Raw genomic sequence first — 24,327 nt, forward strand, 5'->3', positions numbered from 1 at the left:
AGCGAAAATTGTGCGCTCCTTGAAATATATAGAATTGTTAATATTAAGTAATAAGTTCGGATAATCAAAGCTTACCAGTTTTTCAAAATCACTGATATTATCATCAATAAGTATTTCTTCAGAAATAATGACCTCAGATTCACCGTCAGTTGAATCACCAGCCAATCCGTCTCCAATTTTGATTAGCCATTTTGCATGTTTTAATTTCATATATATATATGTAATGCATATCTAAGCCACGTTGTGGCCTTTCTTTCTTTTTTTTTTTCCGAAAAATAAAATAATATAATTCTTTTGTTTTTATTTTAAAAAATTTTATTATAATAAAAATTATTTAAAAATTTTAATATATTTTAAATTCAAAATATCATAAAAGTTGATTTAATTACTTTAAAAAAATAAATCTCTTTAAATAAAATAATAAATAATAAATAACTCATTATTTAATTTTCAAAAAATCCGGGGTGTTACATGTCGCTCCACGTGTCATCCATTATGTCATCATTGTAGATGCTCTAAATTAGTCTCTCATTTTGTATTAAATGACTCATTTTAGTTCCTGAAATTGAATGTCGTGCACCAAACTAGTCCATTCACCAGTTTTTTTTCATTTTTTTAAAAATTTAAAATTTTTAATATTTTAGATACATTAATTTCAATTCTATTTTTTCACATATCGTTTAAATACAAGTGCTTTTATAAAATTTTTTAAAATTTTAGTTTTAATTATAGAATTATTTTTCTATAATAATTTTGTTCGGTTATGAAAGACACATTTTCGTTGTGTGTAAATGGGCTAGACTGAAAGCACTTCAAGCACCTTCACTATCATCTCCGACCTCTTCAGTCTAGATGAAAGAGGTTGAAGATAGAAGTGGGGTACTTGAAATAACTTCACGTCAACTCCAAAATCACGGTTAGAGATACTCGTAAGAGAAAAAATATTTTATAAAAGTACTTGTATTTAAATAACACGTGAAAAACTAAAATTGAAATTAATGGATTATGAGAATTTTGAATTTAAAGACAAAAAGGAGAAAAGACTAGAGAATTGACTAATTTAATGCACGACATTCAATTTTAGAGACTAAAATGATGACATAATGATTGATACGTGGACGAATATTGTTGCGACACGTGGCACAAACAGACATGTGGTCAAATAGTATTATGACACGTGACACAACCATCCACATCAGCATGTCACGTGTCACTGGTCAAGGCATCGTCATATCATTACACATGGCTAAATCATGTAATGATATGTGTCACTAACAGTTCACGTCATCACGTCGTTAATGAAAAATAGGTCAGAGACTAACGTTGTGTATTTTTGTCAATCGCAGAGACGTAACTAATACAATTAAAATCTTAAGAACAATTTTAGTACACGATGCCAATTCCAGAGATTATTTTGGAATTTAACTCAGGTGATTATTTATATGATCATGTTATGTGAGAATAACTTTAAGAGAAATTGTTTAAAGAGCTAAATTGAGTTTTACATAATAAAATTTAGAGTCTACATTAAGGTAATTAAAATTTCAAAAGCTAATTCAATAATCTCCATAAAATAACATGCAAATTTAAATATTAACTTTCAAAATTATGTTTTTTACTTGGTCAGATATTACTTTCTACACAAATAGATAGGTAAATTTTAATATGCTTATATTTATTATGGTTATGAAATATTGTTAAAATTAAAATAATATTTTTTATATTTTAATAATATTTTTTAAAAACGTTGCTAAATAATGGAAAAAAAAAATTAAAAAGACGTTATTTTAATTTTAGTAATATTGTTTTATATATTATAGAGAGAGAGATAGAGAGAGAGAGTGCTGAGAAGAAGACGACGACTACTTCACTCACAGTCCACTCTGCACCACCACCAACTACACACTTCACTTAACATTATCTCAACCAAATTCTATTCTGTTCTCTAATTTCCCGATTCTTCCAATTTGAAATTCAATAATTAAGAATAAACACTCGCACTGTTAGGGTTCTTTCTTCACTTCCTGTGAGCTGAGATAAAGAGAGAGAACTCAACAAGAAGAGGAGGAGGAAATGGTAGTAGGAATGGAAGGAGCTGCAGAGATCGTGAAGGCGCGTACGGACAAGAGGGATTACAGAAGGATCATCCTTCCCAACTCCCTTCAGGTCCTTCTCATCTCCGATCCCGACACCGACAAGGTATTCTCTCTCTGATTTTTTATTTTCATTTTTTTATTTCAATTTTATTTGGTTGATTCTTGTTTTGGCTGTTTGCAGTGTGCTGCTTCCATGGACGTTGGAGTAGGTTCCTTCAGCGACCCTGCTGGCCTCGAAGGCCTTGCCCATTTCCTAGGTTTCTTTTTCTTTTTCAATTAAATAATTGGTTCTTTTTACTCGTTGCATGTTGATTTGCATTGGATTCTTTGTTTGCGGTTAAATGTGCTCTTTGAATCACGTTCATCCAAGATAGGCAATTATCATATTTAGCTATGCTTTAGTTGAAAATTATAATGGGGAGTTAATGATAGAAGCTATTTATCGGTCACTTTTAGCACTATTGAATATCGATATTCCCTGTTCATAGTCGATTGGTGGCAAGTAGCGGAATGGAGTGGCATATAATGAAATAAGATGGAGTAGATGGAATGAAGTGGAGCGGAGCAATATGATTGTTCCACTATATTGTTCATTTGCTTGGATATTTTAGTAATGGAAAGGAGTAATATTCCATTCTGTTGTTTAGATATTCCAACGGAGTGTAGTAAATGTTGTGGGGAAAAAAGTTAGCAATTCACAATCATATTTCTCCCAAATTAGGGGAAGAAAAATGAGAAGTTGTGGTATTGGATAGAATCTATTACCATTTTCCATATCATTCTATCCATTTTATTCAATCCAAACAACAGGACTCGTTAAAATTCCATCCTCTCCCATTCCATTCCACCTTGTTCCACCAATATGTAGCTCGATTAGGAACAGAAGATATTAATGTTTGGTGTTTGGATTATTGTTATATTTATGCTAAAGAGTTGTGTTATGAGAATTTAAGATAATTGTTTCTTGTGGTGGGGTGTGGAATATTTATACATTTTTAGAAAATTTAATTTTTGATGTGCTTTTTTTCATGGTTGACAGAGCACATGCTGTTTTATGCCAGTGAAAAGTATCCGGTGGAAGATAGCTACTCCAAGTATATCACTGAGGTAGAATTAACACTAAAAAAAATGTCATTCCTGGAAGTGTTTATGAACTTTGATATTGTTACTTCTCTTTATGAAGTGATTGATTGATTGTTTAGTCCTGCTGCCATATGTATTCTGGTTGAACTCTCCAGTTTTGTTCCTCTCTAGCTGTGAGAACATGAAAGCTGAAAGTAGCCATCCTTAGCATATAGCTCATTGTTATTAATGCTTGTGGTTAGGATATGATGGTCATATGAAAACTGTTGAAATTGAGTGTGCATTGCCATTAGGGTATCTCTGAGCATTTAAGGAAACTGAGATGTAACCTTTCATTTCTGTCCATTGAGTATATCGGAAACTAAAATTAATATTCTGCTGAACTCTTGTGATTTTGGGCCTTTGGCATGCTAATTTATTTATTTATTTTAAGGAGCCTTTTATTTTGTGGCTTTGGCTGGGATTTGTCTTCTGGTGTTCTTTTTAATTTATGTTAGTAGCTATCAATACAAGTACTATTGGCAGGGGAAAAGTAGATCTGCGAAGGAAAATTGCATATATTACCAACAAAAGCATACTTGCTAGAGCGATATTTTCATCTTGCTAAGATACTAATGCAATACTTAATAATCATGAAGTCCTGATTTTGACCCTCGGACTTTTACATGTGTGATTTGTTTTTGCATTTGGGCAATTTATTTGGATGGAATTAATTTTGTATTAATTGATTTGGTTAGAATTTATTTTAAGGTAAAATGATTTATATTTGTTAGTTTGATTTCAAAAATAAATTTTAAGATACCAATTTTTCAGTTCATTGATTTTGAAGCCTAAAATTGATTTTGGAGAGGGGTAAGAGTACCACAATTGATTTTGAAGCATTAAAAGGAAACCCCTTCTCTTAAACTGAGCAAAATGTAACACATATTGTATACTGATGTCTTTCATTTTAATATTAGAAGCTAAAACTCTTAAAATTTTCCATTTTCAAAAAGACTTCCTGACATCTGTTTGCTAATCACTTTTGCTTGTTTTTCTATGCGGTGTGTCTACCTGACACAGCATGGAGGAAACACAAATGCATTTACATCTGCTGAGCATACCAACTATTATTTTGATGTTAACACAGATGGGTTTGAAGAGGCCCTGGACAGGTATATTCTGCTTTTCTGGCTTCCTTACCCCCCCCAACACAAAAAAAAAAAAAAAAAAAAAGAAAAGGAAAAAGAAGGAAGATTCTTGGAAAAATATGCTGCTGTACAAATTCTGATCTTGGTTATGGTGTGTTTTCCAGATTTTCCCAGTTCTTTACTAAACCATTGATGTCTCCTGATGCTACCACAAGGGAAATTAAAGCTGTTGACTCTGGTAAGACGATCATTTTAACTTCATTTGGTAGCTTTAGTTTTATCTCCCTTGACATATCTATATCCTTTTCTTTGGTCCATTTCTTGCAGAAAACCAGAAGAATTTACTATCTGATCCATGGAGAATGAACCAGGTATATGCTTGGTAAACTTGATTGTTTGATAACAGAATTCAGAAGTTTATGTGCAGCAATGTTTTTCAAGATTTTTTACTTTGAGTATGTACTTTTTGGAAGTAGTTTTCATTTCTGGATGTGTTCCATAGCTTTTATTAATGAAATCAAACTCTCTGAAACTATTTCTTTTATCATTATTGAAATATTTGGATGATTGGTAGTTGGAGGATATAAGAATATGGAAGAACCATTGATACTATCCTCAGCCGCAAAGTTGAGGAATGGACAAGGAGATTGGATTTCTTGTCTTCAACCTCAGATTTATGAATCTTAATAAACTTCAACTCGTATTTATTGGGTCAAAGTGATTATTCATTCCTACTAGGCAAATAGCCTAGTTTTATTTGCTAAATTTTCAGTTCTTGTCGTTCATCTGTTTTAATCTTGCTCTGTCTTTCCATGTGAAACATCACAATCTGTACAGCTTCAGAAACATCTCAGTTCTGAAGATCATCCTTATCACAAATTTAGTACAGGTCAGTTATTGGTTTGTTTTTCACAATGTAATTTATGAGTATGCTTAACTGTGGTATAACTTATTTTTGAAATTTCCCCCCTCTCCAGGTGTAATCAACATTATGAGGGTGATAATCTTCTTAGCATCATAAATTTCTTGTAGTTCTAAAATAATTAAAAAAAACTTTTTTTCTGTGTACAGGTAACTGGGACACTTTGGAAGTTAAACCGAAAGAAAAAGGATTAGACACAAGGAATGAGCTTCTCAAATTCTATGACCACCACTATTCTGCCAATATAATGTGTCTAGTTGTATATACTAATGGTAAAGGATATTTTTCTGTCAGTTACAGTTTCTACTAATTATTTTCCTGAAATGGCCGATACAATAGTTATACATTGATATTTTCAGAAAGCCTTGATAAAATTCAAAACATTGTGGAAGTAAAGTTCCAGAATATTAGAAACACCAACAGAAGTTCTTTCCACCCTCCTGGTCAGCCATGTAAATCAGAGCATTTGCAGGTATACATGTTCTGTTTATGACTCGATGGTAATTCTAGCTGGCTCCTTGTGTGCTGATTCTAATGCAATTCCTGTTTTGCCTTCCTGTTTTAGATTCTTGTCAAGACTGTCCCAATAAAGCAAGGTCATAAATTGAAAATTTTATGGCCGGTGACCCCTGAGATTCGTCACTACAATGAGGGTCCATGCAGGTATCTTGGTCATCTTATTGGCCACGAAGGAGAAGGGTCTTTATATTACATCTTGAAAACATTGGGTGGGTTTTGCACATCTGTTGGATTTTTTGTTATTAATCTTATGGAATACTTAAATTTAATTCTTTTATATACTTAAAAATTCCTATGGTTATGTATCGGCATTTTATGGGCTGAAATTGTTCTTGAAATAGTTTTCACCTAGCCTTTTCCTTGTCTAATTCTATAAACTATAAGCAAACATCCTCTTGTTCCTTCCTTTTTATTTGACAGAAAAAGAAATTTATGGATATGAGAGAGAAGAGTACATAGAGAGATGATAAGGCATCTTTGCAAGAAAGAAAAAGATTACATGTAGTTTGTACAAGATTGACCATTGTATCAAAGCAGGCCAATCTCTCTGCATATCATTTCTATTGTCATTTTAAGACTAATGGATCCTTTGAAATTTTGGGTTTTGGACTTGCAAGCTTATATTATATATAAGTGCCACTCCTTTTGCAGTGTATATAAATACACACTGGAAGTTAATAATTTAGGATAGTGTCCAGAAATATATTTTCTATGTCTCTTCCTTTCTCCAACAGTCTGTCACTACTTGGAGCGAGGGCCAACTGAAAACTCAACATTTAGACCAGCTTGACTTACACAATGCAGTTGTCCTTATGCTCATCACGGATGTACATATGATCTTCAGGGTTCTGGATTAGGGGTTTCCTTAATAATAAGTTCATCCAGACATATTCAAGCTTCTATGTATTTTGAAATGTCTCATTAAAATCCACTTTGCAGGATGGGCTACGGGCTTGTCAGCAGGTGAATCAGATTGGAGTTTGGACTTTGCTTTCTTTAAGGTTTCAATTGAGCTTACGGATGCCGGACATGGTTAGATTTCTCTTGCCTCCCTAATTCCTCTTTGTCATTCACTTATTCGTTTATACATTTCTTCCCACGTTCAACAAGTATTTTCATGATTGTAATTGTTGTAATCAACATCATTGACGTTGTTAGTATTATTGTCGTTGTTATTAGTCATGCTAAATTCAAAATATGTGAAGCATCGTTCATTGATTCTTTAACCTCATTCACTCTTTTGGCTTCAATCTGTAGAGCACATACAAGATATCATAGGGTTGTTGTTCAAATATGTTGAACTTCTACAACATTCTGGTGTTTGCGAATGGATATTTGAAGAGGTATGGATATAGATTGTGTTTGATTGCTTAATATGTCCTCTAGAATTGGTTTTTATTCATGCTTTCTAAATGATATACTCTGTTTTTGCACCCGGTTTCAATTGATTATAATGCAATTTTGGATGTTCATGAAGCTTTCAGCTGTTTGTGAGACCAAATTTCATTATCAAGACAAAATTCCTCCAATTGATTATGTTGTTCACATTTCATCAAATATGCAGGTACTCCATTTCTTTTCTTTTGATGATTAAGTTCCAATGTGATAATATGTTGTTGGCAATAAATCCTTTTTCTTAGAAATTGTAATTCTAATGCATCTGTGTTATTTTTTCAGTTATATCCTCCAAAAGATTGGTTGATAGGATCATCTTTGCCTACTAAGTTCAGCCCAAGTGTTATCAAAATGGTTCTAGATCAGCTTTCTCCAAACAATGTCAGGTAAATGCACTAAAATAAAATATGTAAATTAATCTTATATTTCTAAAAGCCTAAGTTGTTACATCTGCAAAATTACCAAAAGAGCTTAAGTTATAAGGTTGAGATTCATGAATGGTTTTTTATCTTAAAAAAAAAATCCGTATAAGATTGTTGTAGGTGATTTTGCAAGACCATGATTATTACTTGACATTACAACAGCATCTATAACTATAGAGCCTTATGTCACTAGGTGTAGTTGGCTATAGAGATTTCAAAAAGTTTACTTTGGCTTGTCGATGGCCTACCTAACACAACTCTCCTCTTTGTAAGAATCAATGGTTTTTCAAATTAACATATACTCCACATTGATTTGATAAAAATGTGTTTTAAAAAAAGATTTACTTACTGATTGGTTGAGGGTAATTTGCTATGGCTTTCTCCTTTTGAGAAGATTATGGAAGGACATCTAAGGTTGATCCAACGAGCATGCATTATGTTCTAGGGGTTATGACTGAACTTGGTTGTTCAGATTGTAAACTATGTGTAGACCAATTGAGGAGGTTGATAAAATAAATTATAAAGTTGATTTGTTTTCATTGTAAATATAGGCTAGCATTGTAAATTTGAAGCTTTTTGCAATTAATATTTCAATTTTTTTTATGAAAGTTATCTATTTTGTTTTTTCTTATTTCTATTGTGATTATTCATTTATATCCATTGGCTGTGGCCTTGTTACATATACTAATCTAACTCTTAACTATCATATAGAATCTTTTGGGAGTCCAAAAATTTTGAGGGGCATACTGATAGGGTGGAGCCATGGTATGGAACTAATTATTCCATTGAAAAGATTTCCAGCTCTGTGATTCAGGTCTGTGTTTATATCATTAGCTATGCTTGATTTTTGGACTGAATTGAACACAATGTTCATTATTTCAAGTTATATAGTGAAACTTTCATGAAAGAATGGAACCTGACGGTCCTAAGCTTCTATCTGCAGGAATGGGTGCATTCTTCTCCTGATCAAAATCTGCATCTTCCGGCTCCCAATGTATTCATTCCCACGGACTTGTCGCTCAAGCCTGTGCAAGAGAAAGTATGACATATATAATTATTTCTATTTATCTAGGATTCCTACATGAGTATCTTGACCAAGTTATTAATATTTTGAAACAGGTAAAATTTCCAGTTTTGTTAAGCAGGTCATCATATTCTGCCTTATGGTACAAGCCAGATACATTGTTTTCCACTCCCAAGGCTTACGTAAAGATTGACTTCAATTGCCCGTATGCTGGAAGCTCTCCTGAGGCTGAAGTTTTGACTCATATTTTTACACAATTATTGATGGATTATCTGAATGAATATGGTGGGTTGCTAGTTTTATTCATTGACTTCTTTGTAAAGAGATATTTCTGCAATAATGCATCCATTTTGTTAGTAAAATACAAGTTTAAGAGGTTCTTACTGTGAATCTGTTTTTAGCTTATTATGCCCAGGTCGCCGGTTTAAATTACGGTGTGAATCACACAGATAGTGGTTTCCAGGTATCCTTTTTATATAATTTTACTTTTAAGGTTACAACTTCTGTTTTGAAAATGATATAAATATGCTAAGATATTGTGTTTTCATATCTACATTTTTATGACATATTGACATAGAGAGTGGTGATAATTTATTTTAAATATTCATAAGTGGGATATTGATTATTAATAATTTAAGAGCAAAACTATATGGTTTTGGAGTTTATTGCTGCTGCTTCGGATGCTTTGTATGATAAAATTTGTGGGGGGAGTTGAAAGAAAAACAGAAAAGAGAGGTAGTGAGGAACTTGATTTACACATTCATAATTTTTATGCTCGTTATTTTCCTTCCTGTCTTTTTAGTATGTTATTTCCACATCTTCATAAAACATAAAACTGCCATTATATCTTTCAGGTGACTGTCCTTGGTTATAATCACAAGTTAAGGATTTTACTTGAAACTATAATTGAAAAGATTGCAACATTCAGAGTGCAAACTGACAGGTTCTCAGTTATTAAGGTATTGTATGAGGATTGAATTGATTCTTGTAGACCATGGGTTGGTTGATTCTTTGGTAGTGCCTTTGCCTATGTGTCTCTTTCCATTTAAAATTGGCAGTTATTTTCTTCAAGTTTATTCCGTAATAAGAAAATATATTTAAAAAGTTGAGTCTGCAATATTTATTCTGTAGTTTATCCATGTCATTTTTCTAAACAAAAATATTTGTTTTTACAAACCCATTTATCAGGAAATGGTAACCAAAGAGTACCAGAATTCCAAGTATCAACAACCATATCAACAAGCTATGTACTATTGCTCGTTGATACTTCAAGATCAGACCTGGCCTTGGATGGAACAGCTAGAAGTGCTTCCACTTCTTCAGCCTGAAGATCTTTCAAAATTTGTACCAGCTATGCTCTCAAGATCCTTTTTGGAGTTCTATGTAGCAGGTTGTTATTTGTCTCTCTTCTTTTGGCTCCGTACTGTTTTGTTGCTTTCCAGTTCAATTGGGCTTAAAATATTTAGCATATTTTACAGGAAATATTGAAGGTAATGAAGCGGAGTTAATGGTTAGACACATAGAAGATGTTCTCTTTAAGTGTTCAAAACCTTTGTGCCAGCCTTTATTTCCATCTCAGCATGTAACAAATCGGGTTGTTAAGCTTGAAAGTGGCACGAGTTACTTCTACCCATCAGAATGTCTTAATCCTAATGATGAGAATTCTGCTCTTGTGCATTATATACAGGTAGATTTTCTCATTTATAATAATTTTGTTTTGCCTGTAGAGTCCCCAATAAGGAGAATACATCAGATGGATTATAGCAAGAGGGGGACCTAGAAAACCATAGTGAAAATTTATTAAAATAGATTTAAATTTTAATGATTTAAACATGAATATGATTCATGTTAGAGAATGGCACCATTAAATCCATGTAATCAACAACCCTACTTAGTGTACAAGGCTCAGTTTCTCAAGTATATGTAGACTTGTATTTTTCCCTTACCTTGGCCGTATCATTGATTAGATGAATCCTTGTTCTTGTAATTTGTAGCCATTGTTCACCCACTTGAGAGAATTTTGCAGGTTGGTCGAGATGACTTCAAGCTGAATGTTAAACTTCAGCTTTTTGCCCTTGTTGCAAAGCAAGCAGCCTTCCATCAGCTTCGATCAGTTGAGCAGCTAGGGTACATTACTGTGCTCATGCAAAGGTATGTATGATTTTAGCATCTGATACCCATATTCAGTATAAAGTATCTCCATGTGTTTCAACTTATGTTTTGAACGCATGTAGGAATGATTGCGGTATACGTGGGCTGCAGTTTATTATTCAATCCACAGTAAAGGTAGTTGGAGATATATTTAAATCATTTTGTAAACAATGTCCTGGTTGCTTCATGCTAATAATATTCTGCTTATTTCTCAGGGTCCTGGAAATATCGATCAAAGAGTTGAGGCATTTCTGAATATGTTCGAGGCCAAACTACTTGAGATGACAGCTGATGACTTTAAGGTCTTCTGGATGTTTTTTAACTGTACTTTCTATTGAATTGTTATTATCTGTTGTTGGTAGTTGCATTGAAAATACCTGTTGTGTATCTGACTTCTCAACTGTATGCAGAGCAACGTAAATGCATTGATAGATATGAAACTAGAAAAACACAAAAACTTGAGGGAAGAATCAGCATTCTTCTGGCGAGAGATTACTGATGGAACTCTGAGGTTTGATAGGAAAGACTTTGAGGTATGAATACCAGTTCAAAATACAGTACATGTGTCAGAAGAATATGCTCAAAACTGGATTATAGAGCATCATGCTTGTACTGAATTAGCTATATTCTATTGTGTGGCTTTGGCATAGGTTGAAGCATTAAGACAGCTTACTCTTCAAGAGTTGATAGACTTCTTCAATGAATATGTCAAAGTTGGTGCACCTCAAAAGAAGACTTTGAGTATAAGAGTTTATGGGAACCTCCATTCCGATGATTACGAAGCAGAGACTTCTCAACCAGACTCAGCTAAAATAGAAAATGTTTTCAGTTTTAGGAAATCTCAGTCTCTTTATGGCTCTTTCAAAGGGCTTTCTGGGCAGATGAAATTGTAGGGATGCTTTTTCTCACCCCATATCTTTACTACCTATAAAGAAAGAACACTCATAGTGACTTAAGTTATCTCATTCATTTTCGTAAAATGATTCCCTCGTTTCACCGAAAGGTTAGTTTGCACTTTGCACAAGTGCGATTTATCAAGCTTCACATCACCATAAAGGTTTTTGTAGACTTCACATCACCATAAAGATATGATTACCATTTATTGACTTATGTAATCAATTGTCATATAATGATGAGTTACCCCTTTTTTTTTTGGTTACTTCATCGAGTTGTATAACAATAATTGGATAATAGGAGATGATGCCTGAAATTTGGGTATGAAGGAAGCTAGGCTTTGATATGCAAGTTGTGCAGGGGTAAAATGATCATTTTCTGAACAAAGAGACTATTAAGCGATCCCATTAGTAAAAATATCGCTAAATTAAATTAAAAGTGAAATAACTTGGGTTTCAGTTGTATCATTGAACTCTACTATTCTCTTTAAAGAATTGATTCTTTTTCCTTTAAAGTTTACAAATTAGCTTACTCGTGGAATTCATGTGAATTTCTGCAAATGATTTTATTCTAATGAACTTCATTGAAAAAGGAATGCCTTTTCATTTATGGTCAGTAGTCCTACACTTCGCAATAATATTAGTTATATCACCGATGCAAAGGCAGCCATGTGTCTTTCTTTGTAAATTGGGAACATCAAACAATGGTTGATTTGATGTGATCAAGATCTAGAATACAAGCAAATCCAACTTGTGAGGGATTACTTAGTTTTGGTGAATGTCATTGTATCTTTCCAATTACTTATGTTTGAACTTGCATCTACCAATACAAGAAACTCCAATAATTTTTTTTCTACACACCTTTGAAAATTCCGTAAAAATATCAACCAAGTAACTCATTTAGAATAGTATTGAAACGTGTCATAGATTGAAATGGTTGAAAAGGAAAAATTTTAAATAAAGTCTTAGTAACTGTGATTCAGAATATACAAACCATTCAAAGCCCTGAAAATTGACTCCTAATTCTACTCAACTTGCATAGTAGAATTTGCTTCCTCTAAGATTCCCTTTAGTTCCTTTACTCTTTGCCTAGTCAATGCAACACAGTCCTGAAAGCATATCAATTACAATTATCAACTTTTATGAACATCATTTCATCAATCATACATGTAGGTGTAAATGATTTATACAGGATACATAATAAACTCTCCTAATCAAGCACAAATTAGAAATTAGATGGAAATTTTAATAAATGGAACATTTTGGTATGCAGAATCAAAATGAGACGAGCAATGTTTATGCTATAGTTTGAGAAGGTTCACTTTGTCAGTGCTGTCACAATTAGCAAACCAACCTGGATAGCAGATGTGAAGGCAAGAACTGGGCCACCAGGCTTGTAAAGGGATACAAGTTGGCCAGATGTATCTAAAGCTATCGTAACCACGGTTTCCATAATGGATTCTTCTTCAGCAGTGGGATCTACCAAGATGTAGTTCTTGTGGAGTATGCACGTCAACGAGAATGGAATGCTTCTTAGTGTAAGATTCCTTTTCTCTTTATTAACTGGCTCTTGTGCCTTCTTTTGTCCATCATCCTCGGACAAGAGCACTATTTTGCCATCATCATTCATTGCAACGGCAGGTATTTGCACTGTTGACATGGAAATTTATATAAGGAAAGCAAAACTAATAGTACATATAATTAAAACAGTGGCTCAAATCAACAACACCAACAATAATACATAGATTTTATTAGCATAAAATCAGAATAGTCACTGGTAAACTTGAAATTTGATTTCCATGCATTTAAGAAATGTATAAGTAATGGCAGGTGGGATGTATTATTTTAATTGGTCTAATGCATAAAAAGAAAAATGCAACTAGATGCTGCATATAATAATGAAGAAAGCAAGATTTTGGGAAGAAACAATTAGTAATAGTGTTCTCAAAATCAATCATTCAGTTCTTAAAAAATCAGATAACCACAATATATACACATTTCAATAATTTGGTGGGCCTGATAAGATTAAAATTATTGCGTTCAAAACTGAACACTTGCATTTTGATATTCCAAATCTTTTTAGAAGACAGAAATACATACACACATATAGATATATAAGGTCAAAAGACGTCATTGTAGCACACAATAAATAAAAGTATAAAACATGTTCATATTCTATGTCAAGTGTAACTCTTCAAAAACACTTGACTCAATTCATGTATGGTGTACTAAGAGGTAGTCACAGACCACTCCTCATATTCTTATCAAGATCTCCAAACTAGCATGCATTTGTAAGTATTAACATTCTTTACGAAAAACCTAAAATGCAGGAAGTATCATTTTGCTGTTTTTATAGGATGAAGTCATATATGCTCTGAATGATATTCATAATGTAAATAAATGACACTTACAATGCGATAAGGCAGCTACTGCCGAAAGTAAAGCTGCATCAAAAAGAGCACCATCAGCATCCAAACAATAGACATCCTGCATGATAACAAAGGCAGTATTATGTCATTCAATAAATTGACAACCATGCAATCAGAGCAAACAAAGACAGGGTATCTCACATTAAAGTTGGAGTTTTATCCATCCTTTTCTATGTTTGCTCTGTGAAATTTGATAAATGCAGTCCATATAGAAGCTTACCAAGTAAGCCATCCATGCAGCTTTTCCAGTAACCAAAGACAACTCTTTTAAATCAATACTTCCAGAACTGGAAGAGAATAAAAACAATAGGGTCAATTTTGTTGATAATTGAAATACATTAGATATATTAGACAATTAACAAGGAGGGACGACATGATCAGTTATGTAATCTAGATTTGAACATGGTATTCAGTATAAAAAACAATATAATTATGACTTCAAATCTTGACTTATATTAAAATGTATAATTTGGTTTGTTAGTTGAACAAATAATTACTTGACTTAAACATATAAAAAGTTCAATTTGCAAAATAACGGAGAAAGAGAAAAGAAAAGAGAAGGGGGGGGGGGGGTTGAAGTGACGTTGGTAGTTTTTAGTTCAGCTTGCTCATTGCAGGATCACAAATATGGAACATAGAAAAGTGATAGGAAAGAAAACAACTTGCCTGGAAATAGTGTCAGACAATTGCTTTGAAATAACTGGTGCTGCTTCAGCAGGCCTTCCAGGTCTAACAATTGGAGAACAAATTGGAGGCATGTGGAAATCAATAGCTGAAACAGAAGAGATAACATGTTTAAATATCGAAATATATGATATATGGATAAGACTAGATAATTACAATAAAAGTGTCACAGCTAATGATAGCCAACCTATACATCCCTCATCTGGTGATTCCAAGGATGGAGTCATAACTTCCATCTTAATAGCGGTCAGCATAGTCTAAGCAAGGAAACAATTAAAAAGACTCAAGAACCTGCTTAAGAACGATACCACACACACAAATAGATAGGAGAGGAGTAACTGACAGTTGATCCAATCTTTACAAGTGCTGAACCGTTAGCAGATGCAACAGCGCCTAAACAGAAGAGTTAACAATCTCAATTCCAATCCTCTTATGACTAACAAGCCACATAGAAGACAAAGATTTGGTAAATTGTAAGTAAAATGGCAACTAACCAAGAACTACAGTTGTATCTCTAGCTTTCCCAAGTGGTCTACCATCAGGACGTATAGCTTCGGCAAGATGACGCTCAAAATATTTAAGTGGGAAAAGGCGCCTAAAGGCATCAACCTCCATTTCTGATGAAAGATCCTTGGAAGCATCTGGAAATCCCATACTCTTTTGCATATTTAAATAAATAAACAAAAAGTAATGTAAGAAACAAAAAGTATTAATAGCTGCTAGAAACACATATACTCATCAGAGCAACGAGAAGGAAACAATGCAACTGCACAAAGAGTTGCCATCCATGAAATGGTGGTAACAGTGACAATACTAAAAACTAAAATTAAAATTGCAACTATTTTCTACTTCTAGAGATTCTACCGTAAATTATTCTGGAAATGCATAGGACCCATTATTTACAGCGTAAAAAACTTACGTTTTTATTTCCACCTAAGAAGATAACAAGAAACAAAGATCAAATGAAACTCAATGAAATGTTCCACAGGTACAAAATTTCACATAACAAAAAATCAATGACGAAGAACATTGAAACAAGAATAGGAACTCAAATTGCAACGTAGAAATGCACAACAATAAATAATTAAAAATCATATATTAAAAAAAAGGCGCGAATAGCTGGGAAATGGTACTGACTGTATAAGAAGCAGCAGCTTGCCAGAGAGGAGGTGGACGACAAGAATGTCCAAGCCGATGGTCGTGCCGGGGGATCCGCCGGGGTGGTGGCGGTGTTGCCAGAGGCGGTGGCGCCGACGGTCGGAGAAGAGTGGTGTAGGGTGCGGCTGGTGTTTGGCGAGTGAGGAGCTTAGGTCTCCGTAAATGAAAGCTCTAAAGTTCTTTCTCTTTTTTTTTTTATTATTTTTTCCAATGTTGCGTGAAAAAAGGCCCAGCCCAGGTGAGTCTCAAGCCAATTTATTTTTTATTTGGGCTGAAAGTGCCAATAATTGTTCTTTCATATTTGGGACTTCCTAAGCCCATTCTCATTTTACAGCCCAATCAAAATAATTTCGAAAGAAAAAAAAACTAGACTAAACTTCTGAAGTAATATTATTCCTAGCGAGAATTGGGGCAGTTCCGAAAAACCCTAAACCCCGGCGACTGAAGAAGCTCGATTCAACGTCAATGGCGTGTAACGGCTCTGGTTGCCAATCCGGTTGCTACAAAGACGAAGAAGAACCGAAGCGTGAGAATCTAGCAGTTCCAACAAAAACCGATTCAGCGAGCAATGGGAACATCTGCGTCAAGTGCAAGCTGAACGACTCCGTTTCGGGTTACGGCGGCATCGACGATGGTCGCTTCTGCGCTGATTGCTTCAGGAGCAACCTGTTTGGGAAGTTCAGATACGCCGTCACCTCGAACGCCATGATCTCTCCCACCGATAAGGTCCTTGTTGCATTCTCAGGTGGCCCTTCTTCAAGGTCAGTTCAATGAAATTTCTTAGTTTGTTTGTATGAATCAGAAAATCTGTGTTTTTACTGTGAACTCTTAGAAGCATGATAGAAGATATATTCGCTTTACTTTGTAAAAGTTCTTTTTAGAAGCTTATCCAAGTTCATACTATGATTGGTCATGTTTATAGATGATGAAAATGTATGCATTTTCTGTTTAGGATAGCTTTGCAGTATGTGCATGATTTGCAAGAGAGGGCACAGAAGAATTTTGATGCCTGTAGAGATAGGTCGTTGCCTGTGTTTGGTGTTGGAGTGGTGTTTATAGATGAGAGTGCTGTTGTGCCGATTCCTTCTGGTGAGATGGATGAGGCGGTTGGATTTGTTTCTTCGGTTGTTTCGTGTTTAGCCCCGCCAAAGAAGGAGTTGCATGTTGTTCCTATTGAGACAATTTACTCGTCCGATTCTAGTGACGGAAAGGAGAGGCTGTTAAAGATTCTGAATGCTGTGAGTGATCCCACTGGAAGGGAGGATTTGTTGGTTAATATTCGCATGTTGGCACTTCAAAAGGTTTGATTCTGAACGCCATAATGCCATACACTTATCTCATCTTAGATAGAAGCTTGTCTGCTTGTGCCTTGTGGATGTATGTGTGTGTGTGTGTGTATGTGTATATATATATATATGAAAGCAGCTAATTTAAAATGTTTTACATTATGCAGGTTGCTTCTGAATTTGGTTATAACAGACTTGTTCTAGGATCATGCATTTCAAGAATTGCTTCTCATGTCATTTCAGCCACTGTGAAGGTTTGTTGTGGATTTTGAGTGAGCGAAGGTCGTTAGTCCTGTAGCCCATATATAACCATTAAATGTGAATATCTGTGTCATGCTTCATTCATGAGAATGCCAAATTGACTGGTCCATGCCTAGTTTAAGATTCTTGTCCACATTGTTATGAATAAAATTAATCTTTCAGCTTATACTCTGTTGTAGTTCTTATATATGTTTCTTGTTTCAACCATTCTACATAGAAGATGACCTAATAGAGTGCATCCTTCTGTTCATGTTTTTACAGGGTCAGGGATATTCATTACCTGCAGATATACAGTATGTTGATGCTCGATGGGAAATTCCAGTTGTGCTTCCTCTACGTGATTGTTTCGCTCAAGAGATCAACATGCTTTGCCGCCTTGATGGGTAGAAAATTGTTTCTTTTGTGTCATGTTAAGTGTTGTATCATATATTACTTTACTTTCCGTGTATTCTTTAATGTGCCAGACTCACTGAGTTGTATAATCGATTGAGTACATGTCTTTGATCTGTTTGGCAGGGCAGTCTAAAGACTTTAAAGTTGTCTACAAGTCCAAGCTCTACCATCAATGGCTTGGTCTCATCATTTGTACAATTATTGCAGGTATGATTTGTTGCACCTTGTCCTTACCCTTCTATACAACAGAGACACTTTTGAAGCTGGGTTTTAAAAATAGTAGGTCATATGATCCGTTTAATTAATACCTCAGTTGGAGCCAGTGATTCCCTTTAGACACCTCTTGTTTTAACATATAAAGTTATCTTAATTGGTATACCCATATACAAATGTGCATACATGGGTATGGGTATGTGTATGTGTATGTGTATTATTGTAATTGAATTATATGTTAAAGTCTTGTTTACAGTAGCTGTGGCTCTAAGTTTGGAAATGAACACCATTTTTGCAGGAAGAAAACCCATCTAGAGAGAGCACAATTGTGAGAACAGCTGGGAAACTCATTCCTTTCCAATTTAACAAGATTCCCGAGATCACTGATGGTCATGTTCCCTTGGCAACTCGAAGACGCCAAAAGAGATATAATCTCAAATCGAATGAATCTGTTTCCTCGGAATCTTTCTGTCCTCTCTGCAATAGCCCACTTGATAAGTCTGAGATTGTTAATCGAAGCAACCATGATAATGGTAGCACTGGTGAATTTTTTTATGCTGCTTGCTGTTCTAGTTGTCAGTATCAGATACTTCCAAGAGATTCCACGACAATGGAGCAATTTTATACGGATTTACCCCAATCTATAATTTCCAGATCAGAGGAAGCAAACAATTGTAACTTGAGTCTGCTAAGGTGAGTGACTGTTTTGATGTCAAGATCAATGGATTGCATTTCAAATTCAGTTATAACTCATGCTTAGCTATAATCACTCAGCCTTCTTGAAAACCCTTACTGTGGTACTGGTCTACTGGGTGCATGTTAAATCAAATTTGAGCTCTTGCTTATTAGGCAAATATTTACTTTCTTCATATTGCAATTCTTTTTACTGTCATGATGGTCTTCGCTGGATTACATGTGACCTGAAAATTCTACTCATCTCTTTCTTTTCAGGGAACAAATACAAGATTGCTTGCTTTCAGATGATGAAGAAGAAACTTAGGTATACTTTCCCGGTTTCCCCACATTGAGGCTCTTAGTTTGAGGGCATGAATTCAAGTTTTGGTAATTGAATTTACGATTTTGAGTAACGTACTACAATTTTTGGCTTATGGCAAGAGAGTTTATCTATGGCATTAAACATCAAAATCTACTGGCCTCCTTCAACAGAAAGTTAAAGTCTTGGATTCATGAAGTGAACAATTCGAAGAGTGACAAAGCTGACCACAGATACTTGTGCCTCATGCGTCACGCGGGGTGTTCAATTTTCCTCATTAAGAATCGCTTTAAAGCTACTTCAAGTGTTAATAAACAGGGTTGGATCATTTTAATTTTCCCCTTATTATTATGTGTGTATATTATTTCATTAAGTGACATTGTGGTAGTGTACTGTAACTTAAGTTAAAAGATAGGTTGGATCACGACCCAAATAAAGGAAAGTGGAAAAATTATTCTGCAATTTTTTTGTAGCTAGAGATTTCTTTTTCTCCCCATTAACATATTTGACGTTTAGTTAGTGCTATCTTTGATGAAAACTTTTGTCTGAACTAAGTTCGAGATTTTTGTATGAACATATGCACGAAAAACATCTATAATCGGTTATATATAACTAATTCAACTGCCACTAAATATATAAACAACTATGAATCATTAATTACAGAGGATCACTTCCAATTTGGCAATTGCTACCAAAATTTATGCCATTTTGAGTGGTTTAGTGAAGAGGGAAACAATAACGGCTAGTTTTTTTTTTTTTTTTTTATCTAAGTTCGAATCTGTTAGTTTTACGACCGTTGCTTTCATAAATAATAAGACGTAATAATATTGACTAATTTTAAAAGTTACATCACACATGAATAAAATAGACTACATTACGTACGGTAATACATAATAAAAATAAAACATACCACTTAACTCTATGAATACAAGGAACCATTAAGTAAACCACTTATTGATTATTTTTTTACATGCAATCTCATGAAGAGTTTGTCGTCTTTCACTCATTGTAGATGTGTCGGCATTAAGTATTTGCAGATCCATTTCTCTTTCCCTTTCTTTAGCTATCCTTTGCATATCCATTTCTCTTTCCCTTTCTTTAGCCATCCTTTCCATTTCCATTTCCCTTTTCTTTGCATTTATCTCCATTTCTTTAATATATTTCTGAGTTTGTAATTCTTGTTCTTTCATTGCCGCTTGAATTTGTAACTCCTTTTCTTCGATTGCCATAATCTTTTTCCTATGTTGCCTCTCCTCTTCTCTTTCTTTTTTTCTATTCATTAGTTCCTTTTCTCTAAGGTTGTTAATATCTTTCATGAGAGATAGTTTTTTAACAACCAATAATTCCTTTTCGCTAAGATCTTCACACATTTGTACTTTTCTCTTACCCTTTCTCTTCTTCTTCTTTGATCCTTGTTGGCGAACGGGAGAGTCCACACTGGTTTTCATAACCATCGGTGTTTCTGTATTTGATGATGATGAGTATTGCGAATTTGGACTAGATTGTATCGGAATATGAAGGGACGGATTAGAAGAGCCACCAACACCAAATGAGTCATGTCTCGATGTACTGAATTGAGTTTGAAATGGCAAGGATGTTGGAGTAACATTTCCGATAAAGGGGTTAAATATGGATGAAAATGGAAAATGTGGTGTTTGTGAATTTGGATTATGTGGTTGGAATATAGGGAATTGATTATTATAAGGAGTTTGAAAATTAAAATTAGGAAGATTTTGTGGATTTGGATTTTGAAATGTATTTGATAGGATGAAGTTTTGATTTGGAATATGAGAGTTTGAAGTTTGAGATTGAGTTTGAAATGGCAAAGATGTTGGAGTAACATTTCCAATAAAAGGATTAAATATGGATGAAAATGAAAAATGTGGTGTTTGTGAATTTTGATTATGTGGTTGGAATATAGGGAATTGATTATTATAAGGAGCTAGAAAATTAAAATTAGGAATATTTTGTGGATTTGGATTTTGAAATGTATTTGGTAGGATGAAGTTTTGATTTGGAATTTGAGAGTTTGAAGTTTGAGATTGTCGGATATTTGAAATTTGAGAAAAATTTTGTAAATAATTGAAAAAAGAGTTGAATTGGTTTGGATCCATATTTTTGAGCAAAAAATAATTTCAATAGAACTTTAATTTCATAAACTTTGAAAGAAGATGAAGGAAGAGTAGAAGAAATTGTGAAAATAAAAGTATAGGTAAGTAGTATATATAGAATAATAAAAATAACAGCTAGTTTTGCAACGGCTATTTAACGGCTAGTATTGCAACGGCTAGTTTTATAATATAATTAATATTTTAAATTTTATAAATAAAAATAAATAATCCAACCAAAATTTATTTTATAAGGTGTAAAAATTAAATTTATTTTTTTTATGTAAACAAATTTAATTAATTATAATTTAATATAAGGATATAAACAATATTCAATATTAATTTAATATAATTATTTCTATTAATTATGATTTAAATAAGGCCCAACTTTTTGACCGTTGGAGTTGGTCTAAGTAGAGTTAAATTTTAGAAGGGTTATGTAAATGATTAGATGAGTTTTGAGAATTCTGACGTGGAATGCACTGCATGGCACCAGAGAAAGAAGACGACGGCACCGCCACGTCGCCGGAACCACAGCCGTCACCTAGCGGCCGCTCCATCTGCTCCTCCTGCCGCCGCCCTAATCCGGTATGCCTCTGCCACGTGCTTCCCCCTCACCCCATCGAAACCTCCACACAAGTCCTCATCCTCCACCACCCTCACGAGGCGCACCACAAGCTCTCCACAACTCCTCTCCTCATTCGATCCCTTCTCCGCGCCACCGCCGTCACCGGCCGCCGTCTCCGCCCCGGCCTCTCCCCCTTGCTCGACCGATCTCCTCCTCCTTCCGTTATCTACCTCTTTCCGGCGACATCCTCCACTCCGGCCGTCGACATCTCCGACCTGAACGTGCAGGACCTCACGCGAAACGGCGAGAGAGAGCTTGTGTTGATCGCGTTCGATGGTACGTGGAAGCACGCGCGTGAGATGGTGAAGGCGAGCGAGGAGTTCCTCCAATCTAGGTTCGCTGTTAGGGTTTGTTTAGGAGTAGATGAGACCGTGAGTGGCGGAAGCATCTACGATTCGGAGTTAATTCTGAGAAAGGAACCGTTTTCTGGTTGCGTGAGTACCATGGAGGCCGTGGCTAGGGTTTTGAGGGTTCTTGATCCGAATGGAGTTGAAGTTGAGAGCATGCTGATTGGGATTTTGAGGGAGATGGTGAGGTTGCAGGCTGGGTTCTTGAAGCCGATGAATCCGAGGCCGAAATTGCTGAAGAAGGCTAAGGAAAAAGAGAAGAAAATGATGGAAAAAGATGAGATTTGAAAGGTTTAGCGATCTCTTTCGTGGAATTCAACTGGTATATCGAAATTGGTTTGCGACCATGGTTTTAAATTGCGGCTACGATAGCAATGCCATTAGTGCAATCGGGAGAAACTGCCATGATTTAGTGCTCCTGTGTTGCAGAACTGCCATGATTGCTGAAGTTATTTGCTTGTAATCAATGGCTATGGCTCAGTGAGTAAACTTTTCTGTTGCAGTGTTTCTGCTTTGTCACTAAGCTGATTATAGATGCCATTTGGTCAGTTTAAGTATCATTTCTTGGTTATGCCAATGCTTTGGTGTACAATCCTTGATAGTTGATGTGAAAATAGATGGAAAATTGTGCTGGAAACAACAAAGATGTGTGGGAAAATCGAAGTTTGGGATCAATTCATTTTTACTATCATATTCTTCCCATATATCATTCGAATGAGCTGAAATTGGTTTTTCAATACCACGACATTCTACAATTTGCCGGTTTCTTATGTCCCTTGGAGTTCGAATAAGGACAAAAACACTGAATTTTGTTGATTCAGTTTTCATAGTTCATACATTGACTTCGTTAGTGCATGTTTATTGATTAGCAATTTACTTTTACTTATCTGTTTTTGATGTGCTGATTTAAGCTCGATAACTGTATACAGTAATATGGTTTTGATGTTTCTAGATTACTCATTGGGATCCAAGTTATCAATCTTTTGACAGAGGTACATAAAAACAGCATATTGAAGATTTGAAAATCTTAATTACAGAAGCTATATTTAAAATGGAACAGAAATACAGAATACATGACAGCAAAAAAGCTTATGCTCTAGTGATTAATGTGCATGTCAAGCAGTTTGAGTATTATTATTATTATTATTATTATTATTATTATTATTATTATTATTATGCTAATAAAGTAGATATTACATTATTGCAAAAGAAGTCAAAGCATCTTCCTGATGGTCACAACTGAATGAGTTAAATTCCAATTTGAAGATGTAAACTTCTTAGAAAGCTGAGTAATTTGGATTTTACCATGTGAACAAATATATTGCTGATCTTGGTAGTGAAATTCAGTAGCCACCCTTGGTTGAGTTTACTTATCTTTTATTTTGATAAAGGGAGGTGATGAATCATGAATCTGGCAGTTCATATATCAGTCATCCTGGGAATCTGGGTTTCCACTTTCCAGTACTAACTTGATGACTTATACAATTTTACAACCATTTGTTATCTCTAATGTGCTCTGCTTTTTGGCACTCTTCAAGAACCCATTAGAGAGAACAAACGGTTGCATCTCTGTATAAGTCAAATAAACTTGGTCTTTGGAATCCCAGATTTGCAGGATCACTAACTTACAACATGAACTTCCAGCTTCATGATTTTCCAAAACAAGACGAACAAATACAAGCTTCATGATGGAGCAGATAAAAGGAGAAGGTTTAAGGATCACTCTGATACTTTATTAGAGAAAGCGACAGTTTCATCGCCATAGTTGGTCGAAGCCGGAGATGTGTCTGCCATTTCTTTATTGTTATAGAAGCCATGTCAGAGCTTCAAAATGACATAACAAAATGCAAAAGAACTAAAATATACGCATTGGGGTCACCAGAGGGTGACCTTCACATCCAACCAAAATACCACACTTGGCATTAGCAGCTGAAATATGTTGAAAGTACCCAAATTCCCAAATCCACCCATTCCTAAACTCTTGATGACCTACCTCATAATGAACAAGTGGTAGCTAGGTACATCACTAATAATATTAACATGGATTCAGTTTGACTCATTTGTATCTGCTACTGGTGTCTGTATGTGTGTGTATTGTTCTGTGCTTTATAATGGTGTCAAAGCATCCAACATTCTATTTCACAACCCCAATTACAAAGCAAAGTATAATTTGAACAAACCATCGAAGGAA

General features: G+C 34.6%; 4 protein-coding genes across 8 annotated transcripts; 3 read left to right on the forward strand and 1 right to left on the reverse strand.

The window, feature by feature from the left end:
* Positions 1-1,778: 1,778 nt before the first annotated feature.
* Positions 1,779-11,901, forward strand: LOC112755426 (insulin-degrading enzyme-like 1, peroxisomal). 2 transcript variants are annotated; one of them, XM_025803508.3, is made up of 26 exons: positions 1,779-2,199; positions 2,278-2,353; positions 3,136-3,203; positions 4,242-4,333; positions 4,474-4,547; positions 4,637-4,680; positions 5,147-5,198; positions 5,381-5,503; positions 5,591-5,703; positions 5,797-5,959; positions 6,690-6,782; positions 7,008-7,093; positions 7,228-7,314; positions 7,428-7,531; positions 8,279-8,381; positions 8,511-8,606; positions 8,687-8,876; positions 8,993-9,054; positions 9,446-9,550; positions 9,780-9,981; positions 10,070-10,278; positions 10,618-10,742; positions 10,826-10,877; positions 10,958-11,044; positions 11,153-11,275; positions 11,393-11,901. In XM_025803508.3, exons 1-26 carry the CDS (start codon positions 2,074-2,076, stop codon positions 11,633-11,635), a joined length of 2,898 nt encoding a protein of 965 aa, XP_025659293.1. In that variant the 5' UTR covers positions 1,779-2,073; the 3' UTR covers positions 11,636-11,901. The 2 variants fall into 2 exon arrangements, with proteins under 2 accessions (XP_025659293.1, XP_025659294.1); XM_025803509.3 differs by having other exon boundaries at positions 1,802-2,199; positions 5,797-5,894.
* A 640-nt stretch (positions 11,902-12,541) lies between these two features.
* On the reverse strand, positions 12,542-16,094 carry LOC112755428 (uncharacterized). 2 transcript variants are annotated; one of them, XM_025803513.3, is made up of 9 exons: positions 15,886-16,094; positions 15,243-15,405; positions 15,092-15,141; positions 14,936-15,005; positions 14,731-14,836; positions 14,285-14,351; positions 14,047-14,122; positions 12,990-13,285; positions 12,542-12,744 (listed from the first exon to the last, which is right to left on the reverse strand). In XM_025803513.3, the coding sequence occupies exons 2-9, from the start codon at positions 15,400-15,402 to the stop codon at positions 12,661-12,663; spliced, it is 909 nt and encodes a 302-aa protein (XP_025659298.1). In that variant the 5' UTR covers positions 15,403-15,405; positions 15,886-16,094; the 3' UTR covers positions 12,542-12,660. The 2 variants fall into 2 exon arrangements, with proteins under 2 accessions (XP_025659298.1, XP_025659299.1); XM_025803514.3 differs by having other exon boundaries at positions 15,243-15,389; positions 15,886-16,072.
* A 185-nt stretch (positions 16,095-16,279) lies between these two features.
* LOC112755427 (cytoplasmic tRNA 2-thiolation protein 2) lies at positions 16,280-19,515 on the forward strand. Of its 3 annotated transcripts, none has more exons than XR_003179003.3 (8): positions 16,280-16,667; positions 16,859-17,207; positions 17,360-17,446; positions 17,715-17,836; positions 17,975-18,053; positions 18,358-18,752; positions 19,011-19,121; positions 19,227-19,515. XR_003179003.3 is itself a non-coding variant. In XM_025803512.3 (8 exons), exons 1-7 carry the CDS (start codon positions 16,372-16,374, stop codon positions 19,057-19,059), a joined length of 1,377 nt encoding a protein of 458 aa, XP_025659297.1. In that variant the 5' UTR covers positions 16,280-16,371; the 3' UTR covers positions 19,227-19,515. The 3 variants fall into 3 exon arrangements, 2 of the variants coding, with proteins under 2 accessions (XP_025659297.1, XP_025659295.1); XM_025803512.3 differs by having other exon boundaries at positions 19,011-19,059; XM_025803510.3 differs by having other exon boundaries at positions 19,011-19,515.
* Positions 19,516-20,320: 805 nt separating this feature from the next.
* LOC112757977 (tRNA-uridine aminocarboxypropyltransferase A) lies at positions 20,321-23,107 on the forward strand. Its single transcript, XM_025806522.3, has one exon. The coding sequence runs from the start codon at positions 21,639-21,641 to the stop codon at positions 22,422-22,424; it is 786 nt and encodes a 261-aa protein (XP_025662307.1). The 5' UTR covers positions 20,321-21,638; the 3' UTR covers positions 22,425-23,107.
* The last annotated feature ends 1,220 nt before the right edge of the window (positions 23,108-24,327 follow it).

The sequence above is a fragment of the Arachis hypogaea genome, chromosome 16 (genome assembly GCF_003086295.3).
Source record: "Arachis hypogaea cultivar Tifrunner chromosome 16, arahy.Tifrunner.gnm2.J5K5, whole genome shotgun sequence".
In the NCBI taxonomy this organism is placed as follows: domain Eukaryota; kingdom Viridiplantae; phylum Streptophyta; class Magnoliopsida; order Fabales; family Fabaceae; genus Arachis; species Arachis hypogaea.

What these genes read in the sequence shown, in the direction of transcription:
- LOC112755426 (XM_025803508.3), top strand. Translation starts at nt 2,074, where the DNA reads ATGGTAGTAGGAATGGAAGGAGCTGCAGAGATCGTGAAGGCGCGTACG. An exon ending in CTTTCTCCAAACAATGTCAG is followed by an intron (nt 7,532 to 8,278) that starts GTAAATGCACTA and finishes ACTATCATATAG; the next exon opens with AATCTTTTGGGAGTCCAAAA. An exon ending in ATTACTGTGCTCATGCAAAG is followed by an intron (nt 10,743 to 10,825) that starts GTATGTATGATT and finishes GAACGCATGTAG; the next exon opens with GAATGATTGCGGTATACGTG.
- LOC112755428 (XM_025803513.3), bottom strand. Translation starts at nt 15,402, where the DNA reads ATGGGATTTCCAGATGCTTCCAAGGATCTTTCATCAGAAATGGAGGTT. An exon ending in AGATACAACTGTAGTTCTTG is followed by an intron (nt 15,142 to 15,242) that starts GTTAGTTGCCAT and finishes TCTTCTGTTTAG; the next exon opens with GCGCTGTTGCATCTGCTAAC. An exon ending in ACCAGATGAGGGATGTATAG is followed by an intron (nt 14,837 to 14,935) that starts GTTGGCTATCAT and finishes CTTCTGTTTCAG; the next exon opens with CTATTGATTTCCACATGCCT.
- LOC112755427 (XM_025803510.3), top strand. Translation starts at nt 16,372, where the DNA reads ATGGCGTGTAACGGCTCTGGTTGCCAATCCGGTTGCTACAAAGACGAA. An exon ending in GCATGTTGGCACTTCAAAAG is followed by an intron (nt 17,208 to 17,359) that starts GTTTGATTCTGA and finishes TACATTATGCAG; the next exon opens with GTTGCTTCTGAATTTGGTTA. An exon ending in ATGCTTTGCCGCCTTGATGG is followed by an intron (nt 17,837 to 17,974) that starts GTAGAAAATTGT and finishes TTGGCAGGGCAG; the next exon opens with TCTAAAGACTTTAAAGTTGT.
- LOC112757977 (XM_025806522.3), top strand. Translation starts at nt 21,639, where the DNA reads ATGCACTGCATGGCACCAGAGAAAGAAGACGACGGCACCGCCACGTCG.